We start from the raw sequence: 19,773 nt of genomic DNA on the forward strand, positions 1-19,773 counted from the left end.
GGTTGTTTAAGAAATTAGAAGCTACTCACTGCATCAGTTAGGGTTAAATAACTTGCTGCCAGCTGGAACATAATCCCCCATGCAGTAATTATCCAATGGGACCTGTTTGCTTAGTTAAATCCAAGTGGTGAGTTTTTTGGGGGGGTTTTTTTGGCCAGGCAGTCTATAAACAGCAAATATTTGACACATTATACCAGAAACTGCTCAAGTGTAATTATTAGCATTAATTCTAACTGTAATGTCACTAGTTTCAGGGCTTTTAATGTAATTAGTGTTGTACTTTGCTTGCCACGACAGGTCAAATTGCTTGAAGAAGGATGGTAAGAGATTTAAAAACCTTTATTCAGAATGGCATGGGTCTGAAAATATTAGTAGTTACATATTTATACATTTGTAAATACACACCATCCACTTTATGACGAATACTTGTGGAATCTAATTCAATCTAATTCGATTCATAATTAATTTGAACTTACGAAGCCTCTACATTTTTACTTTTTATCGAAATTAACAAAAAGGTGATGATGGTGTACTGCACTGCGCTACACTTAAAAGTGTTCCTAGTATTTTTTTCCCCGCTCTATTAATGTACATGAGAGGGAAAAATATTACAAAAATAGGAAAATATTGAAGTGGAATGCATTTCAATACACCGCTACCCACTATGATGTCAGTAATAAATATGAACAAGGAGAATTATCCCCTTTTTGACAACTTCAAGCTTCATGAAACTAGAATTTATGGTGGCGCTGTGGTGTTGAACTGCGTTAGATTTCACAAATATATTTAATATAGTGGATGGTGAGTGCCTATATTTGAGCCTTGGACGATTATGAATTAACAGTCATGTTAAGACAACACGCTGTTTCCTGAGACACGTTGTGAGAGTTATCTGATAAATTACTGCTCATGTAGTTATTTTTATCCACAATCAATGAAGTGCCAGAATATCCATCCATCCATCATCTATACACCGCTTAGTCCTCACTAGGGTCATGGGGGGGCTGGAGTCTATCCCAGCTGACTCAGGGTGAAGGCAGGTTCACCTGGACAGGTCACCAGTCTATCACAGGGCTACACTTAGAGACAGACAACCAAGCACACTCACATTCACACCTACGGACAATTTAGAATTATCAATTAACCTCAACATGTTTTTGGACTGTGGGAGGAAGCCGGAGAACCCGGAGAGAACCCACGCTGCACGGGGAGAGCATGGAGACTCCACGCAGAAAGATCCCGGGTGTCCTCACCAGGATGCGAACCAGCGACCTTCTAGCTGCGAGGCGATGGTGCGAACCACCGAGTCATCTTGCAGCCCGGCAATAATGCCTCTTGACAATATTTCAATCAGTTTATTTCTTAATTATTCTACTTTTTACAGTCTCTATTTCTACCATCAATATTTTTTAAACTGTTTACTAAACTGTTTATACTTTGTCATGCTTTGTGTTAGCAATGCTGCGATAAACGATATTTAATGAAAACTTTGCTGTTAATAAACTATTTAAAAACTGAAATATTGAAATATTAATAACACACATATGATAATATTATAGAGAATCCAGTGCTCGTAACTGTCTGGTTTACACATTGACACTGGAACAATATACGGTTCAGCTACAGAATCTCTCTCCACATCCCTACACGTGTATTTTAGTTGTAATTTATCCAAAAAAAATTGACAAAACACACAATAAAAAAAGGTAGAGATGAATTAGACAAATTTCCAGCCGATATTGCTGTAATATTATTATCATGGTTCCTTTTGGTAACGATAGTTGTGTAATAAAAATCAGCATTCATGAGAGCTCTTTGTATCTGCACGTCTTGTTTTTATGCCATATTTTCGTTAATCATTATTTGATTCTTATTATACAAATCTACTTACATTTGATCATCTGAATAATTCATATTTCAAAAGTTATATAAGTGGAAAAATGTATAAATTACGTTGAGTCATGCAGTGCAATGGCAATAAGAGTGGATGTGCATTTAACATACTGAAAATGTTAAGAAAATCCACAACTGCTGACTTTACTGCACCATGTAAACATTTTATTAGACAATATTGTCTCTGTTTTTAGTTGTTCCTTTTGTTTCGTGTCTGATGCCGTAAGTGTTGGAGTGTGTTTAGCTGGCTGCTAATTTATTCATTTGTAAAAAAAAGCTGTTTCACAGTTACAAGGCGTCATACCGTTGCACCTGTGCAGCAGCCTCTTTGCTTTCCCTGCACTCTCAAACTTTTATTATCATTATTATTAGAAGGCTGTTATTGTTGTCGGCCACACTTGTACGTCTTATGCACGAGCTGGAGGCCGTTTCCAAAATGTCAGCCAACATTCCCAGTTTTCCAGCGGGCATCCGATGCTCCTGGAACGTCCCGAACTCTTCTTGAATATCAAGTCGCCCCTTTCCTCATAACACAACTCCGGTTTCATACCTGAAATTACATCACAAACTCGTAGTGTAATGTAGTAGACTGCTTATACAACCTTCCTCATTGCCTGTCAAGACTATTGCACTGTTACCATGGAAACCTTGTGACAAAAAAAAAAAAAAAAATCAGGTTACCATGGGCAGGTGCATATGAGGTGCAGTATGATGATTTGTGTGCCTCAGTCTGCTGTCGCCTGATGCAATCTGACTGCAAGGGGAGCCAAAATACCTCCTAACACCTCTGATCCGGAGCATATCGCATTACATTTAGATGTAACTTTCCAGATATTAGAGGTTAGAAATCTTCATCGCAGTGGTTTGAGTCTGCAATAAAAGATGCAAAATTAGAAAGGAATGCAAGAAGAAAGATGTAGGCCAAACAGCTGAGCACTGAGTGTGTGAGTGTGTGTGTGCTGCCCTACAAGACGGCAAAGGCATTTTGATGCACTGCACCAAATTTGGAACAAAAGACCTTATAGCCCAGACCACATCACTATCCTCCCACCTGCACCCCCTCCCTCACCCCTTCCTCCCCCTCCCCCCCTTTCCTGCAAGTTGTATTTCAAGACGACAAAGCAGCTTCACAAACACAAACTTGAACATAGCACACATTGGCGCTAGTGCGCATGTCCGTGTATTCTACATGAAGTTGTGCATATGTATGAAGAAGTGTGCGCTCCTGTTTCCCTTCCGTCTTCTCCTCCAGCACGCAGGAACTTTCGGCCATTTTTTTCCGGGGCTTATTTGTTGTTTCCACCTTAAAAAAAAAAAAAAAAGAAAAAAACCCGAGGAGCTGTTCTCAGGTCGGTGCCTCCTGCTGTAGCTCTGGCTGATTAGCAGGAGGCTAAAACGACTCCAGATCAGCGTCTGTTTCGGTGTCCTCCCCCCCGCTCCCCTCCTCTTTCAAACCTCCTCCTCCCCCAAAAAACCTCCCTCCTCCTCCTCCTCCCTCCTCCTCCTCCCCCCTCCTCGCGCTGCTAGGTGCGCGCCAGCCTCGCGATAGCCTCGCCTACCAGAATCAAAGCTGCGCTCGCGAACTGGATGCTGACAGGCGCGCGGTGCGGTCATCATGCAAAGGTTACCGAGGATCCGTTTCAGCGAGAGTCTGAGGAAGAAGAAGCCGCTCCTCCGCAGGACCCGCACGGCTCACAACATGCCAGACGTCTAGCAGCAGCGACGGGAAGAGAGACATTACAACAGCGGACTAACTCGGCCCTGTTTTGGCGACAGCAGGTGTCAAAACGATGGACGCGAGTTCGGGATTTCCGGCAGTGTGTACGCTGGCTCCTCTCGGCGGTAAAGTGGCTTCATGAGTGTCCAAAGTAACAGTGGAAGTGGTGGTGGAAGTTTGGAGGCGACGCCATCTTGGTCGCAGCTCTCCTCGTCCCCAACGATTTCTCAACAACATATAACGGCGACCGCAAAGAGCAAGGAAGGTACAGGAGCTTCACCGACGGGCTACTCTTATATTCTCCGTGAAGTGTGTTGTTTTTGTGACGGGATGAGCTCGGTTGTTTGTGGCCGCGTCGAGCTAACGTTTGCCGAAGTCTAAAAAAAAAAAAAAAAAAATGGATGTCAAGTTCACTGATGCCGTGAATTGGAAGCCAAACGTCAGCTGTCAGTTGAGTTGATGGCCAGTCTAAGTAGCAGCGGAGCTATCGTGTTTTTGCACAAAGGCAGCGCTAGCTTGCTGTGCTGTTTGTGCGGCTGTCAGGATTTCTTGTTACTCGGAGCCGCTGATGCGATCACAGTGTTTGTGTAGTAGTTTGTAACCTCCTATCAGCAGCATCTAGTAGAATATTAAACAACGTAGCCGCGAGTGCATCCATTAATGCACTGCAACGCACGACCCCGCTGCTGGTAACTTGAACATAGGCCGTGGATTTGACTTTTTGACCAGTTTGGATGCATCCGCTTTGCCCACATTGTTGTCGACATGTTGTTATTCACTCCTGCGTTTGCTGAGTTGCTGGAGATGATGTGACAAAACGGCGATGATAAGTGGCAGCAGTTGGCTCTAATCTTCCAGCTATGTGCGTTTCTTACGGGACATGATATGATATGTCGAAATATTTAGACAGCGATGGTGCTAACAAGTTGGTGCCAACCCAAATTTGCATTTTAATCACGCTACCGAGCATATGTTTTATGAAGTAATTTTCAATCTAACGTGCTAAGAGACAGAAACGTTGTTGCAATAACAAGCTGTAGCTGTATAGATTAATTACCCCAAATCTGGCGCTCCTATGTCCTCAAATAACCTCACATAGGCCTTGTGGTGTGCTCACTGTTGCACCGCTCAAGGGTTTCATAATGTCCATTATGCCTTTTAAGGCTTGCCCCTGTGCCAGAAGCTATGTAAAGATGACAGCCAGGAAATGTCCAATAAGGAAACAAACACTTGCAGCAGCAGGGAGCAGAGGACGTGTGTTCATCTCTCCCTGGAAGCTGCTTGTTGTAAGCCAAGGCCCACAAAGACAGCATATAGGATATGTAATCCTCTTCTTGTGTTAGTGACATTTCATGCGTAGTGTGTGTTATAATTTACAGCTAAATTGTTTTCCACAGAGACCTCTGAAAATCTAGCTAAATTTAAATGCAAAACTAGGCTTATGCACCGCCTAAATGGCCTGTTTCAGCAGTGTGAGGAACACTGATGCACACTTGCACATGTGCAGCATTTCAATTAGAGACATTCATTGACACTGCAACATATCGAAAGATTTTACTTTGAGATAAAACTTGCATTGTCCTTATCTAAGCTCTTGTTGTTCTTCTGAGTTATTGAGATTCCTTAATGATAGAGACTAGCTTAGCACTTTGCAATGAGGCCATTGTGGCATCCTCACTAACAAAATAATAGATGGGCGAGTTGGAGATCTTTGTGCTGACAGACTAGTGGATTCACTTCACCCAGCCTTCTCAGTGACCTTTCTGTTCGACTTAGAAATGCAGTGTCACTCATCTACAGCATCTCCAGCATAGATTCAAAGCACATCTTTTGAAGAGCTACCTCCTTCCCAGTTGAATTAAATCCATTTTTCTATTTTTATTCTCCAGCCACTCTCATTTTCTCTAATCCCCTCCCCGATACTGTCCTCTGTTCCTTCCCGTGGCGCTCATTTGTATTCTTTTCTGGTAATTTTGTCACGGGTATGTGTACTTGTCGAGTGATGGTGATAATCGTCTTACCTTACTGTGTCGGTGTCCTCGTGCCAGGCCCCATGGAGGAGCTGCACAGCCTCGACCCCAGGAGACAGGAGCTGCTGGAGGCCAGGTTCACAGGAGCTGTCAGTGGCAACACAGGAGGCAGCACTGGGAGCACCAGTGGAGGTGCTAAGGTAACAGAGAAACTAAAGCCTCCATTTTGAGATATGTCACACACAAAATGAGGGTGCGTTTTAACACCCATACCATTATACTATATAGTATGCCAGAAAAATATTTAGTGTGTCCTAGTGTAGTATGTAGCATGTCAGAAGTATCAGGAAGTCCTACTGCATGATTGCATTTTGCAGTTTGCGATGCGTTTCTGGCCGTTCTAACCAATAATTCTCTGCACCGTTGGCATACGGTGTCTTGCACGAGTATAAACAAGCTCGAGTTGTTGAGAGTGTGCCACAGACTGCTGTAGAAATGTGAGCAACACAGTCATAGAAAGTCGTATTTGTTTTCATAAGGGCGGCTGCAGTACAAACTGAAAGTAAAAAGAAAAAGTTTGCAATTTGGAACAAAAGGACAGTTAGCCCAGAACTAAAGAGCCTCATCAGTTCAAATGTCCTTTCCTGCATCCCTGTGTCCTCACAGATGAAAGATTAAGAGTGTTGAAAGGGCAACAACAAGAAATGACAATTCTCAGCTGTCAGTATCAATGCTAACGCCAACCAGTGCTTGCTTGCTTGCAGCACAAAGAATGCTATGCACAAGTTCAAGCAGTCTTTAGCCTTGTGTTTAGAAGTAACTCCATCGTGAGCAGAAGTGGCCACTTTTCTTTTGATGCCAGGAAATAAAAACGAAAGCAAGTTAGTAAAAGGCTAAGTGACGCACCTTGTAAGTGAAATTCTGGATTCCAATCAGACATGACAGACTACAGGCCTACATGTTTGCTTTTCACGAGGTCACTGAACTTGAATAACGCCTCACACGTGTGCTGATTATCTGCCTATTTTATTTGTTCACCTATCTTCATGTAGGGCCTGGCCAACGAGTCCTCTAACCACAGCTATGGAAGTCTGGGTTCATCCAGTGACAAGGAGTCGGAGGTAAAACACAGTCATTAAACATTTGCTTCAAGGCGCTGAGTATAGGTCGTACGCAGTTTATTAAACAGATATGCAGACTGGAGTGTGGTTACATATGCATCCATATTGTCAGTACTTTTCCTTGCACAGCCCACTCTTCTTTCTGTCTACCTCCACCTCTCCCTCTCTTCTCTCTTCCTAGAACTCTGATTTGAAAAGAGGGAGCTCCCCTGCCTACTCAGTATGTACTCTTTCTCCCGGCTGCTCTTTCCTGCTGAACACCACCACTGGATCTTGCTTTGTTAGGCGAAACACAGGGGATTCATGCTTCTTCTTTTTTTTTTTCTTTCTTTTTTTTTTGTCCTCTCTCATTTCGTATCGATTCACAGACCCCGGAGAAGAAGCACTCCGAATCGTCCAGAGGGAGGAAAAGGAAAGCTGATACTTATTCAGAGAGTAGTCAAGGTATGATCGGCATCTGCGTTGAAATGGTGTGATTCAAGCAAATATAAATTACTGATGGCTTACGTTGCCATTGTGGGGGTTTTTTTGCAGGAAAGACCTCCACACGTGGGCCCAAGATCAGCGACTACTTTGATGTGAGTTTAACAACAACTACTGTAGCACTGCAACAATTGTTATAGTACAGTTAATTGGCTACTATTTTATTAATGGGGGTTTCTGTACTCCTCTATGGCAGTAAACTGAATGTCTTTTTCGGTTTGGACAAAACGAGACCTTTGAGGATATCGTTTTGGGAACTGCTGTTAGACATTTTTCCCCATTTTCTAATCTTTTATAGACCCAACAATGAATTGACTAATCGAAAAGTAACTTAACAATGAAAATAAACCTTACTTGCAGCTGTAAGCTACTGTTACTCCAGTATGTTGTGATTCTAATAATTTTAGACCAGATGCTTAAGCTAACCCTTTCTGCAAAGTTCCAGGGTGGAAATGGTTCCAGTCCAGTCAGAGGCCTCCCGTCAGCTCGCCGCTCGCCACAGAACTCGCACTCTGCACCGGGCTCAATCGTGAGTATTTTGCAGACAGTCAAACCTTTCCGAGGGATTTCCGATGAGTTATCTGCGTCATCTCTCCGTACCTTTGTCTTTGCAGATCCGGCAGAACAGCTCCTCTCCCACCAGTCTGTGTTTCGGGGAACACAACCCCAAAGCTTCCTCAAGCAAATGCATCCAGGTAGTCGATCACACAGAGGAAACACGCTGAAATGACACGTTTTTACATTGCACATTGATTAGAACGCCTCTCATTGCTATCTATCTGGTTTTCTTAGACGGAATTGACAGGCCTGAAACTCGCTGCCCTGGAGAGCAACAAGAGCCTGGACCTGGAGAAGAAAGAAGGACGGATAGATGACCTGCTCAGGGTGAGTCAGTGATGGAGAGCGCATAACGTGGCATCTGTTTCATGTTCTCCAGGTCATCGTGCCAGGTTTACACTGTGTTAATAACCACACAGCCTGATTCCATGCTGTCGTTGCTGCGTGTTTTTGTTTTCGACAGGCTAACTGTGACCTGCGGAGACAGATCGACGAACAGCAGAAACTCCTGGAGAAATACAAGGAGAGGCTCAACAAGTGCATCACCATGAGCAAGAAACTGCTCATAGAGAAGGTACGTCCTCTCATGTGCACGCACAGGCTTGTGTGTCGTGTGTACATTCGAGAAAACATCAGTGCTTTAAAGCTGCATTAGGTGATTGTTGACCTTTTATGGAGCAGAAAGAGAAGCTGACAAGTGACAGAAGAGACGCTGTAGCAGCTTATCAACGTCACCGCAGCTAATGTGTCGCAAATTGGACTTGAACAAATGTAGCGTTCAGCGTAATTAGCAGGAAAAAAGGCAACACGGGTGTCTAATCCATTAGTAAGTCCAGTGTTCTGTGATGTTTTAGTTTTGCTTTGGTGCACAGCTGCTGAGAGAGTTTCGATTGGTAGGTTTTTGAAACTCTCCAACAGCCACTTGTTGTCCTTTGTTCTCTGCTGTTTGAGTTGCATATAGCAGCACAGCAGCGGTGGGACTTTGTGTACACTCACTTACGGATGTGATCCAGCTTTATTATAATATCGCTTAATAGAGCTCATTCAGAGGGGGGTATAATTTTGAGGTTATAGGTATGGACTTGTCACTGGAAAATGTTGTGAGAATCCTAAACCCAAATGACAAAATCTATCGTCTCTCAGCTGACACTACTGCCTTCAGCATCACTGCCCATCGTTTCTAACTGTGTCTGTGTGCCTGTCTGGTTTTGTCTGCAGAGCACCCAGGAGAAGCAGTCATGTCGCGAGAAGAGCATGCAGGATCGCCTCCGTCTCGGTCACTTCACCACCGTCAGACACGGGGCGTCCTACACGGAGCAGTGGACTGACGGATATGCATTCCAAAACCTGATCAAGTGAGAGGCTACAAACACACGCACTGTTAATCAATTCAGCATAAGTAACCTCCATTTTGTTTTTATTAAACACCTTGAAGCAGCAGAAACACTGTGATTTTTTTTTTTTTTTCCTTGCATGTTTCATTTCACAGCCAGAAGCAAAACAAGCGAAAAGCTGTTTATTGTCTGCTTTAGTATTTGTCATATGATCCATTCCCTCCCTCTCTGTGTGTCTTCGCAGGCAGCAGGAGGGCATCAACCAGCAGAGGGAGGACATTGAGCGGCAGAGGAAGCTGTTAGCCAAGAGGAAGCCTCCGAACCCCGCGTCTCCCTCCCTGTCTGTGGCCTCCACATCTGAACCCAAGCAGCGCAAAACGAAGGTGGTGAACGGCAACGACTCCGACCCCTTCCTCAAGCCGTCCCTGCCCCAGCTGTGAGTAAACTCAAATATACATATATGTGTAGTCTGTAGGAAAACATTTTGGTTCTGCTGGGAGATTTGACTTGACTGTGTTTTGGCAGACTGACCCTCGCTGAGTACCACGAGCAGGAGGAAATCTTCAAGCTTCGCCTTGGACATCTGAAGAAGGTCAGTAGCTAAAAACACCAGACGTTTTAACCAAGGGAACACTCACATGGATAAAAATGCACTTTAAGCTATGACTTCAGATTACAGGAAGACATACTGTCAATGAAAAGGAAATGTAAAATGTGTTCATTTCATACCGTGTGTTTTCAGGAGGAAGCTGAGATTCAAGCAGAGCTGGAGCGGCTGGAGCGGGTGAGGAACCTTCATATCAGAGAGCTCAAGAGGATAAACAACGAAGATAGCTCAGCGTAAGTCCACTCAACATACCTTGTTCAGGAATCTTCTTGTCTAAATTAAGACTCGATTGAGGTCTGTGTGATGAACACAAGTCATGATTTTAGTTTCTACAGTCAGTGTTTAGTAAATATTAGCAGAGCTGCTAAAGAAACCCCATAAATTTATTGTGGCACGTCCTCTGTAGGTCAAAAATGCAAACACAAAAGAAGCACACTGACACCCATTCAGACAGGTTAAAACTTTCTGTACGGGTCAGCTCACATCAGCCGACCCTCGTTCACAACCTTCCTCTTGACTAGATGTGTATGCGAAGGCCACGTTTTTGTGCTCGTGTGCGCTGACTGAATAGTATAGAGTAAGTGTCAGCGCTCTTATTGAACAGAAAAAGACGTGATGCTCCTGTGGATGTTCAATAAGGCTCGCTGTGTTTACAGGATAAAGCGGCTCATTACAGATTAAGCTGTAGCACCATGTCAATAATTATTCCTTTGGCGTACGGTGCTCTTTGAAATCGCCTGCTGCTGGTGTTTGTTACGGCCACAAGCACAGTGGGTGGACATGATACAAGATTTCTGAAGAATTAAACAACTTGGGCACCGTCAGTGGGAGCATGTACAAATCAAAACACGTCCAAAGTCCAGCAGCAACTACAGCTCCTTCAATGATGATTGTAAAGGTGTGTGATGGAGAGGCTCGTGGCACAACCTCCCCCTCAAAACAAGAATTTACTTGGAGCATAAATGGGGGCTTGTGCGGACACTTGCAGACTTGAGTTTTTTAGAGACAAGGTTGCAGAGAGCATGACATGGCCTTTAATAGGAGGGATTTTAATATAAATGTGATTCTAGAGATGGATTGGCATTCATGAATCTGTTTAGTTGCGTTTTGAGGTGTGTTGGTATGCAAGCATTCAGCTTAAATAAACTCAGCTTCACAGCTTTGAAACTGGCGGTGATCAGTCATTAGGTGGTGGCATGATAAACACACACAAGAAACAGATTGTTGTCTTGAGCCGGCACGTTCATTTGATTCATGTCAGATGCGTTGGCTAGATGAGCAGAGGTTTATCCAACACAGGTCGAACGTTGAACATCACTAGACCCGTGATATAAATTGTGTGCAGAGTTCCTACATTAAAATCAAGCAGAATTTTCACTGTTTTTCACCACAACATCCTCCTCCCACAGATTTAAAGACCATCCTACTTTAAACGAGAGGTACCTGCTGCTGCACTTGCTGGGCAGGGGCGGCTTCAGTGAAGTCTATAAGGTATTGTGTCCATACGGCTGGACTGCTCTCTTCATTTTCTCTCTCTTTTTATAAAGTATGATTGAAGACGAGGTGTTTCTGTGTGCTCTCTTGTCACCTGTAGGCTTTTGACCTGTTTGAGCAGCGCTACGCAGCTGTTAAAATCCACCAGCTCAACAAAAACTGGAGAGAGGAGAAGAAGGAGAACTACCACAAGTAGGTCTCATCTGCACATACAAATACACAAAACTTTAAAAGCAAAACATTCACACACACACACTGGTTGACACTTCTTTTCTTTCAGACATGCATGCAGGGAGTACCGGATACACAAGCAGCTGGACCATCCCAGAATAGTCAAGCTCTACGACTATTTCTCCCTGGATACTGACACGTGAGTTACCTCTGACCTCTGCCAGCTGCAGCCCTGCTGTTCACGTATCCTGAAGTTGTTCCTTTCACAGCGCTGTGTTAAAAAGCTATATTTGCAGTGGGTGTAAACCAGCATGGTGTCCATCAGTTAGTGTCAAACCTGTGCAAAAGCCCAACCCAGTGAATACTCAAATAACGCATGAGTTGCTTATGTTCTGCCTCAAGGCTGTAGGTCAGGGTGCTATCAGATTGAGAAAGAGTAAATAGTAAAAGGAAAAAAAAGTATGATTCAGTGTCAGCATGCCCTGACAATGGAAGTTATTTCTGAAAGGGTAACTTCTGTGTTTGAGTGTTTACTAAGCATAGTGACGTGCAGTCAAGAGATTTAAAGGAACTGGCAGCCAGTGTTTCTTACCCCCTCTGACAATACTATATGTTTGTCCAGATTAAAGGAGGAAACTATTTCTGTGCTGAAATCAGCAAAGCTTTTCTTAGATGACTGAGCAGCTCACATACGTAACTTAAGTCAGGCTCATTCAGCTGCAGAAGCTCCTGATCCTGACCTCTGACCTGCATTTGGGGGAGGGCAAGTAAAATATCTCTTCTTAGCCCTCAGTCTTTCCAGCTCTTAAAAGAAACTTAAACTGGATGACTTGATCTTCCTACTTAGGCCTCAGTAAATTAATGATGTGTGCAAGTTGCATATACAGCTGACCAGGGCACGTGAGCGGAACAAAGGAAATTTCTGCTCCTCACTCTTGGACCTGTTCACTTCAGTTAATAATAATAATAATAATAATAGTTGATCAGATTTATATAGCGCTTTTCTAGACACTCAAAGACGCTTTACGCTGTCAATTGTTCATTCACACACATTCATTCCGGTGGTGGTAGCTACGATTGTAGCTACAGCTGCCCTGGGGCACCACCTCAAACCTCAAACCACCACCTCAAACTATCCATTCACACAAAGTGGGTAAAGCGACCATGACACAGGTTACAGGGCGGAATCAAACCGCCGACCTTCTGATCATTGACCGACTTGCTCTACCACCTGAGCCACAGTTGCCCTCGTGCTCACGGCCCCTACACGACACTCAGCTCAATATCACTCAAAGCTCATCTGAAATTTCACCCAACTTTGCACAAATTGCTCTGATTAAAGAAAAAACATGCTCGGTACTGAGCTATGTCTTTAACCAGTGCAAATAAAACCTCACCTTGCCTGGTTCTTTCCCAGATTTTGGTTTCAGCTCATGATGTGAAGCAAAATTTGCAGCGACACAGAGTGGAAGATAAAGTGATGCTCTGACTTAAAAAAAAAAAAAAAAAAACAAAATTTGCAGCGACACAGAGTGGAAGATAAAGTGATGCTCTGACTTAAAAAAAAAAAAAGACTCTTCGCTCCGTCCAAAATCCTTCACTCATGCTCACCATTTGCTTCACTTGCATGCTCTGCTGCTCACCTGAGTGTGTTCACATTCAGCTCCTGGGTTTGGTCTTATGCGTGCATCTGTCTTCGTCAGGTTTTGTACAGTGTTGGAGTTCTGTGAAGGAAATGACCTGGACTTCTACCTGAAGCAAAACAAGCTGATGTCAGAGAAAGAGGCCCGCTCCATTGTCATGCAGATAGTCAGCGCCCTGCGCTACCTCAATGAAATCAAACCCCCCATCATCCACTACGACCTCAAACCCGGTGGGTCGCATGTTTGAAGCCTTTGCAAATTGCCTTTTCATTGTTAACGCGGTGTTAAATTTGTAGTTGCTCCAATTTAACACCTCATTTTGTGTGAAGCACTCACTGAACCTCACATGTGGCACACAGGTAACATCTTACTGGTGGATGGGACTGCATGTGGAGAAATCAAAATCACAGACTTTGGCCTGTCCAAGATAATGGACGACGACAACTACGGTGTGGACGGGATGGACCTCACATCACAGGGAGCGGGTACCTACTGGTGAGACACAAATGCTTTTCTTATGCCGACATCTGAGACAAACTCGTGTTCAGAAAAGCTCAACCTACTGTGTCTATGTGCAAAACACAGAATCTGGTGCTACCGATATTAGAATCGTGATAGTAATTGTTAAGAACTGTCCTTTTGTAGCACTTTTGTATGCCATTAAATAACTACAAGTCATCTCTAAGAACTACATGTGAGCTCTTACCTACGTAGAATAGAATAGAATGCTTTTTTTGTCATCATACACAAAGTACAACGAAATTAAAAATGGTTTGACATGAATGGTATTTTTTATGTACATGTTCAGGTACCTCCCTCCAGAGTGTTTTGTGGTTGGAAAGGAACCGCCTAAGATCTCCAACAAGGTGGACGTCTGGTCTGTGGGAGTGATCTTCTTCCAGTGCCTCTATGGACGCAAGGTAGTCTTTATCTTAATCTATTCATCTTTAAAGCTTTTCTTTTGTTCCATTGTTTAACTTTGAATTCGACCGTGTGTACACTGTTGTTCTTATTTTCTAATCCTTTTATGTACCGCGTCTAATCCTTTGAATTCCCCGATGTGTGTAAACACCTCACCTTGCCGTTAACATACGACACGCAGCATTGATGTGTAGTCGAAGCGCTGTTAAAGGCGTCGGATTGGTGGTGATTTTGTGTTTTGTTTTCGCAGCCGTTTGGTCACAATCAGTCACAGCAGGACATCCTCCAGGAAAACACCATCCTCAAAGCCACAGAGGTCCAGTTTCCAGCTAAACCACAGGCCAGCACAGAGGCCAAGGTGACACACACACTCATATACACACAAGGGCCTTCACTTCAGTTTTATTAACGGTTGCTGCCTTCACTTAGGTTCACTCCTGTGGCTGCTGTTATCAGCACATGTGGCTCATTTATGAAGTAAATGCAATATTTGAGTGTTAATCCAATAAAAATGGATCGTAAACTACCACGTAAATGGCATCTTCTGATTGCCTTTAGCTGAATGCTGCCATAGGAGGATCTAATGGTGGATGAAATGGATAAAATCTCGATTTTACATTTATTAATGCCGTAAATGTTCTCTAAATTCGACTAAAAATATATTTATCAATCAAATATTCGCATGGAAGTGTCTGTTTTGGGCGATGGTAGTTCAATATCTAGAAAAACGACTTGCTGCTTGCCGGATTTAACCCGATACAACTGGAGTTATCAAAGGAATGGTAGCTGTAGAGCAGTTGACAAATGAAAAATAATTGCCTAAAAATGAATTAATCACTACTTCGCTTTAATTTTTCAAGAAAAACAGCAAATATTTGGACATATTCACAAGTTTCTCCATAGTAACTAAATATCTTTGGATGACTTTTGCCCTGAAAAAAAACAAGACATCAAAGGTTGCCACGTTTTCTTTTCGACGTGACTTATTCCAAATTCTAATTTTGATAGTTAAGAAGATAATTGGCAGGATTAATGGGTGATTAAACACAATGGCTGCAGCCCTGTAGATCCTCGGTCTGACAGCTGACGAATGCGTCTCGCTGTGCTGATTCGTGTCGGGCCTGCTGCTCGTAGCGCGACTGAGTCGAGACTTGTGGCGTTTTGCAACTTCAGTTACAGTAAAAGCCAAACTGTACACACTAGAATTTAGGTATTAATATCTACCAGAGTTTTCAATTTGGCAATCCAGTGACATGTCGACGCACGCTCAGCTATCTGAATCGAGTCTAGAGCGTAGCGGGGTTTTCCTGGCTCAGAACAAGCCTTTTGTGAAGTGACGACGCACAGCAGCGTGAGGATCCACATTCAATAAAGGCAGGAGTCTCTGACCTGATATGACAGGAATGCTTCTGTTCTGTTTCTCCACATTTCATAAACAAAGGTGTGTATTATGCTCGAGTAGCCTCAGTTAACAAAAGCGGTTTAAAAAATTGATTTAATGTTGTGATTTGTGATTTTCTTGTTGGTGCTGGATAAAACCTCGTTTGAGGGGGCGCCAAAAATTCCTCTATGGGGGAAAAACCCTGCTATAAAAACTAAAGGCTGCCACCTAGTAGACAACAGATCAGCCTCTGCTTTGTTCTATAGTAAGCAAACATTTAAAAAAGCACCACAAACAGCCTGCAGCTCCGTTCTAATGCGCTCTAATGTGTCGTGCAGGCGTTCATCCGGCGCTGTCTGGCCTACCGCAAGGAGGACAGGTTCGATGTTCACCAGCTGTGCTCGGACTCCTACCTCCTCCCTCACATGAGACGCTCCAACTCCTCCGGCTCCCTGCAGCCCTCCGCCTCGTCGCTGCCCACCTACTGACTGATGGGACCCTCTGGCCGATCTCAAGGCAGGATTGTTGAAATCGGAGGATGATAGACGTGGATCTTTTTTTTTTTTTTGTTTCCTAAAATGGATAAATTAGCAACGGAAGAGAGTAAAACGGAAATATGAGGTGGAAAATGGAGAAGGAGTGGAAGGAGGATGCTCCCGCTGTGCTGTACAGAGTCGTGCCCTTGAACTCAACCGTACGAGAGAGGGGACAGAATATAAAATGAAAGACTGGAAAATAGAAAGGAGGAGGCAGAGATAAGAGGACGGCGCAGCACTGTCGGGAGAATGATGATGTTTATGGACTTAATTAACCCCTTAGGAGACATTACAGCAGTATAGGACCTCCTAGATGTCCAAGCCCACCTCTCGTAGCTCTTCATACATCTACATGTACACGTACGTCATTAGACACCTTTTTATGGGAAGGTGAGTTGTGTCAACATAACGCTGCTGTTGCAGTCTTGTCGCCGATGAGGGCGGCGGACAGAAGAAGACGGGGGTTAACCGATGACTGTTTGTACATCAAATATGGACTACCTGCGATTCATTTTAACGAGGCACAAAAAGATGGCTGCATCTCATTCAGTTTGCCCTTGCAGCCCTTCTGCAGGAGTTAACTTAAAAGTAATGACAGACAAAAAAAAAAGAAAAAAAAAAAGTTCCAGATGATACTTCTGGGGTCGATTTGCACTTCCGATTCGGATCGCGTTCACGCGGTCCCACATTTGGCATGAAGCATCACAGCGTGGGCTCGACTTATCCACAGTCAAATCCTCCGTTCAGATTATTATTTTTTTTGTTGTGTTGCAAAGCAATTCAGGTCTGCAGAGGGCGGACCTGCTCATCTGTCTTAATCCACTCTTCAAGTTGGAGAAGGTGTGAATGTCGCAGCACCGTGTTGTCGTCGTCGACGTCTCCATCAACCTGCCTGCAGAGACTTTTATCGGAGGCTGTTACTGTAACGGGGCACAGGATGATTCATTGTACATTTCATGTGCAGGAGACATTACTCACTAGCAAATATATAATAACGAGGCTTTTCCTTGCTTCCCAGTGTCTCAGTTTTGCTCTGTTTATTTGTGTTTCCCCCCCTCCCCTCCCTCCTGAAAGCTGTTCTCAGTTTGCTGCTATAAATGTTGCTTTTAGTTTGTAACATGTGAATGAATTTCACTGCGCATATGTGCATACTTGAACTGTGTTAAGACGAGCCTCTTTTTCTGAAACAGACGCCTGCTGTGCTGTTCGAGGGAATGCAACACATTTTCTTCTGCCACCAACATCAAACGTCTTTGTGGTTTTTTTTGTTGTTTTATTTTTTTTTTCATGTAAAAGTCCAGCAAACATTACGTGGAGCCGAGCGCCGCCGCCGCCGCGTGCTGAGGAACGGTCGCACCTGTTCACGCCAGCAGAAGCGGGCGCGCGCCACGTTGGCCGAGCTGCAGCGCGACTTCCTGCAGCTAGAAGTTAAAGTGGAATATAATCCAAATGTTGTCATCCTGTAAATAAAACACTTACCTGTATGTTGTTGTGACATTTTAAGTCCTCTCAGATGGAGGCAACCTGGAATCTGGCCAAAGCTCGCCCGTGGCAAGAAACAGAAATATTCTTGGGTGAGAAATCCGATAAAAAAAGCAAGTGGGAGCAGTTAATAGCAAGTTGTGGGCGTCTCATCTTCCCTTTTGCGCTCTCGCCTGCTTAGAAAATAAGCCTTAATCGATTTTTTTTCCTTTTTTTTTTACATGCCAATCGTTAGATGAAGGAAAAAACTAGTTTGAGCAACACGAGGGAGCTTTAAACTGCAGCTCACACCAGCTTGTTGCAGTGCAGCGGAACATGTGAAGTTTGTCCTGTTTGATAAAGTGAACTTTTATTTACTTGGGTGCGCCAAGGCATAAAAAACAAACATCCCCTCCTGTCTGATTCCCTCTCCCCCTTCCTTCTCCTCCACTTGACAAACCAGTAGAAGATGGGTGCTAGCGTCAAGTGCGTGTAGCACATGATCAACTGTGTGTAGACAGATGTAAGTACAGCCATTAGCGAGGCACATGTCAGATCACGTTAGCGACGGGGCTGCAATGCCAGGCAATGTCATTCACATGCAATAAAGATTGCCTTACAAGAATTAATTCCTGCAGTGTGACCCATATTTCCTGCGGAGGGGTTATGCAACATCGCCAGAAGTGTGTGAAACAAGATGGAGCTCAGAGGAAGGCCCAACGTGTTGATGAAGAGACACATGAGACGACACATCCTGGAGTCCGTGTGTCACAGTGTGATGTAGTCTTACAGGACTGGATTGACTGAGAAACACATGTAATAGTTCAATCAGCAGGTTAATGTCAAATGGAGCGCAACTAAAATCTGTTTCCTGTGATCGCGGTCAAAGTGTATGGAAGCAAAACAGGGCCGTAATAATGAGGAATCCTCTTTTCTAAATTTACCTCGAGTGTATTTGGTTTAATTTCAACTCTGTCATTTATGGTGGTAGTAGTTTGACCTTTTTCAAACATATTCTAGGTTCCTATTGCAAAGGATTAAAGTTACACGAGATTTGCAAACCAGGAGAAGTTGCGATGCTTCCTTCATTTTTTTTCTCATTAGGATTTAGTCATAATTAAAAAGCCAGGACACATTCGTGCACTTCATTGGAAGAATTTAATGAAATAATCGACGCCTCTTGAGTGAAAACATGACCAGCAGTCGATTAGCTTAGCTTAGCATAAAGACTCAAGCCTAGACTGTTGTTATTTAGTTGTTTTTATACTATCAGCTAGATGTTATATGTTCATTTGTGAATAGTAACTCAGAGTCTCGGCCTCTTGAGTCGGTGGCAGCCTGTGTCCTACAATCAGCTGCTTTGCGTTGATTCTGCAGGAAAGCAGCCGATTCATCACACTTGCTTGAACAGGCTCATCTGGGCTACTGTACACCGACAACTCCTTTTGTCTGTAAAGTGCATCGCCTACGCAAGTAATGTATCCGAGGCTGAGCGCAGACAAAAGGAACTTTGTTAAACGGGTCAAAAGCCTGCAGCTTTCTTCAAAACCCCCTCCAGTGAAAATCAAGCTATTCTTGACATGTCCGTGTGATGCTGAATGTACGCTGGAGGACGCGTCAGGAGCGAAGCCGTCAACGTCCTTACTGATTCAGACTTGCCGAGTTTCGTGCATAACAAAATCAAATCAAGTTTATTGTCATTTTGCTGTACATTCTGACAGCTTGTGGGATGAAGATGTTGATCATTCTGGAGGTTTTTCCTTTAACAAACCTAAAACCAACCCTGTTAGCCTGCAGGGTTGGACTGTTTGTGTCAGGATGAAACAGTTTAGGTTGAATACAGCTGGTAGATTCAAATTCATCTGCAGCCTCAAAGCTCAAGTCTTGTCTTGAATAGTGGTGCCACATTTTATTTGATTTTTTGTCTGAATGTTGAATCTAAGTCATCTCAGCTTACTTGTAAATAGTGTTCACTTCAACAGCCAAGACATTTTTCTAAAGGCTGCCATATTAACACTTAAAAAACTTTAGCAAAGCTGATTAGATGCTGAAATTTAGGATAGAAAAAGTGAAAGAAAGAAAAAAAAGTCTGGTTTTAGGTTTAAGATTTGAGCATTTCAGATGATAAAGGGGTTAGGTTAGTGGCAAGCATCTAGGAGCCGAAGCTTTGGTGCATGACACAGCAGTATGAAGCAGAGCTGATGAGAGCAGAGCTTCATGACTGAAGTCAGCCAGGATAGAGGAGGAGGACGTTTTGTTCAGTAAAAGCACTGAGCCTGTCACCATTATTTGCCGATTCATTGTAAGGGTGAGTTCAGTGAAAATCTAGCATGAGACATGAAACAAACGGTGTCTGAAAGTCCACCAGCCCTGATGCTAGTTTTCACCACATTAAACCCTGTTGGCGTCTGCTAAGATGTTAGCGCATAAAAAGTCCGCCCTATTGGATTCTGCCAAAATGTGTGCTATAAAAATCCGCTAGT

General features: G+C 43.6%; 1 protein-coding gene across 3 annotated transcripts; it reads left to right on the top strand.

Moving 5' to 3' along the window:
- Positions 1–3,395: 3,395 nt before the first annotated feature.
- LOC103354348 (serine/threonine-protein kinase tousled-like 1-B) lies at positions 3,396–17,919 on the top strand. 3 transcript variants are annotated; one of them, XM_008277678.1, is made up of 22 exons: positions 3,396–3,875; positions 5,659–5,780; positions 6,633–6,701; positions 6,883–6,921; positions 7,070–7,145; positions 7,236–7,279; positions 7,624–7,713; positions 7,799–7,879; positions 7,977–8,069; positions 8,206–8,316; positions 8,961–9,097; positions 9,321–9,512; positions 9,602–9,668; positions 9,819–9,916; positions 11,093–11,174; positions 11,278–11,369; positions 11,458–11,547; positions 13,052–13,221; positions 13,351–13,486; positions 13,800–13,911; positions 14,163–14,270; positions 15,632–17,919. In XM_008277678.1, the coding sequence occupies exons 1-22, from the start codon at positions 3,749–3,751 to the stop codon at positions 15,779–15,781; spliced, it is 2,286 nt and encodes a 761-aa protein (XP_008275900.1). In that variant the 5' UTR covers positions 3,396–3,748; the 3' UTR covers positions 15,782–17,919. The 3 variants fall into 3 exon arrangements, with proteins under 3 accessions (XP_008275900.1, XP_008275901.1, XP_008275903.1); XM_008277679.1 differs by having other exon boundaries at positions 7,630–7,713; XM_008277681.1 differs by lacking the exon at positions 6,883–6,921.
- The last annotated feature ends 1,854 nt before the right edge of the window (positions 17,920–19,773 follow it).

Source organism: Stegastes partitus, unplaced genomic scaffold (genome assembly GCF_000690725.1).
Source record: "Stegastes partitus isolate 25-593 unplaced genomic scaffold, Stegastes_partitus-1.0.2 Scaffold105, whole genome shotgun sequence".
Classification (NCBI taxonomy): Eukaryota; Metazoa; Chordata; class Actinopteri; family Pomacentridae; genus Stegastes; species Stegastes partitus.

Excerpts from the sequence above, each read along its gene's own strand:
- LOC103354348 (XM_008277678.1), top strand. The coding sequence starts at position 3,749 with ATGAGTGTCCAAAGTAACAGTGGAAGTGGTGGTGGAAGTTTGGAGGCG. Across the intron at positions 9,917-11,092 it reads AACAACGAAGATAGCTCAGC|ATTTAAAGACCATCCTACTT; the intron begins GTAAGTCCACTC and ends CTCCTCCCACAG. Across the intron at positions 13,912-14,162 it reads AGTGCCTCTATGGACGCAAG|CCGTTTGGTCACAATCAGTC; the intron begins GTAGTCTTTATC and ends TTGTTTTCGCAG.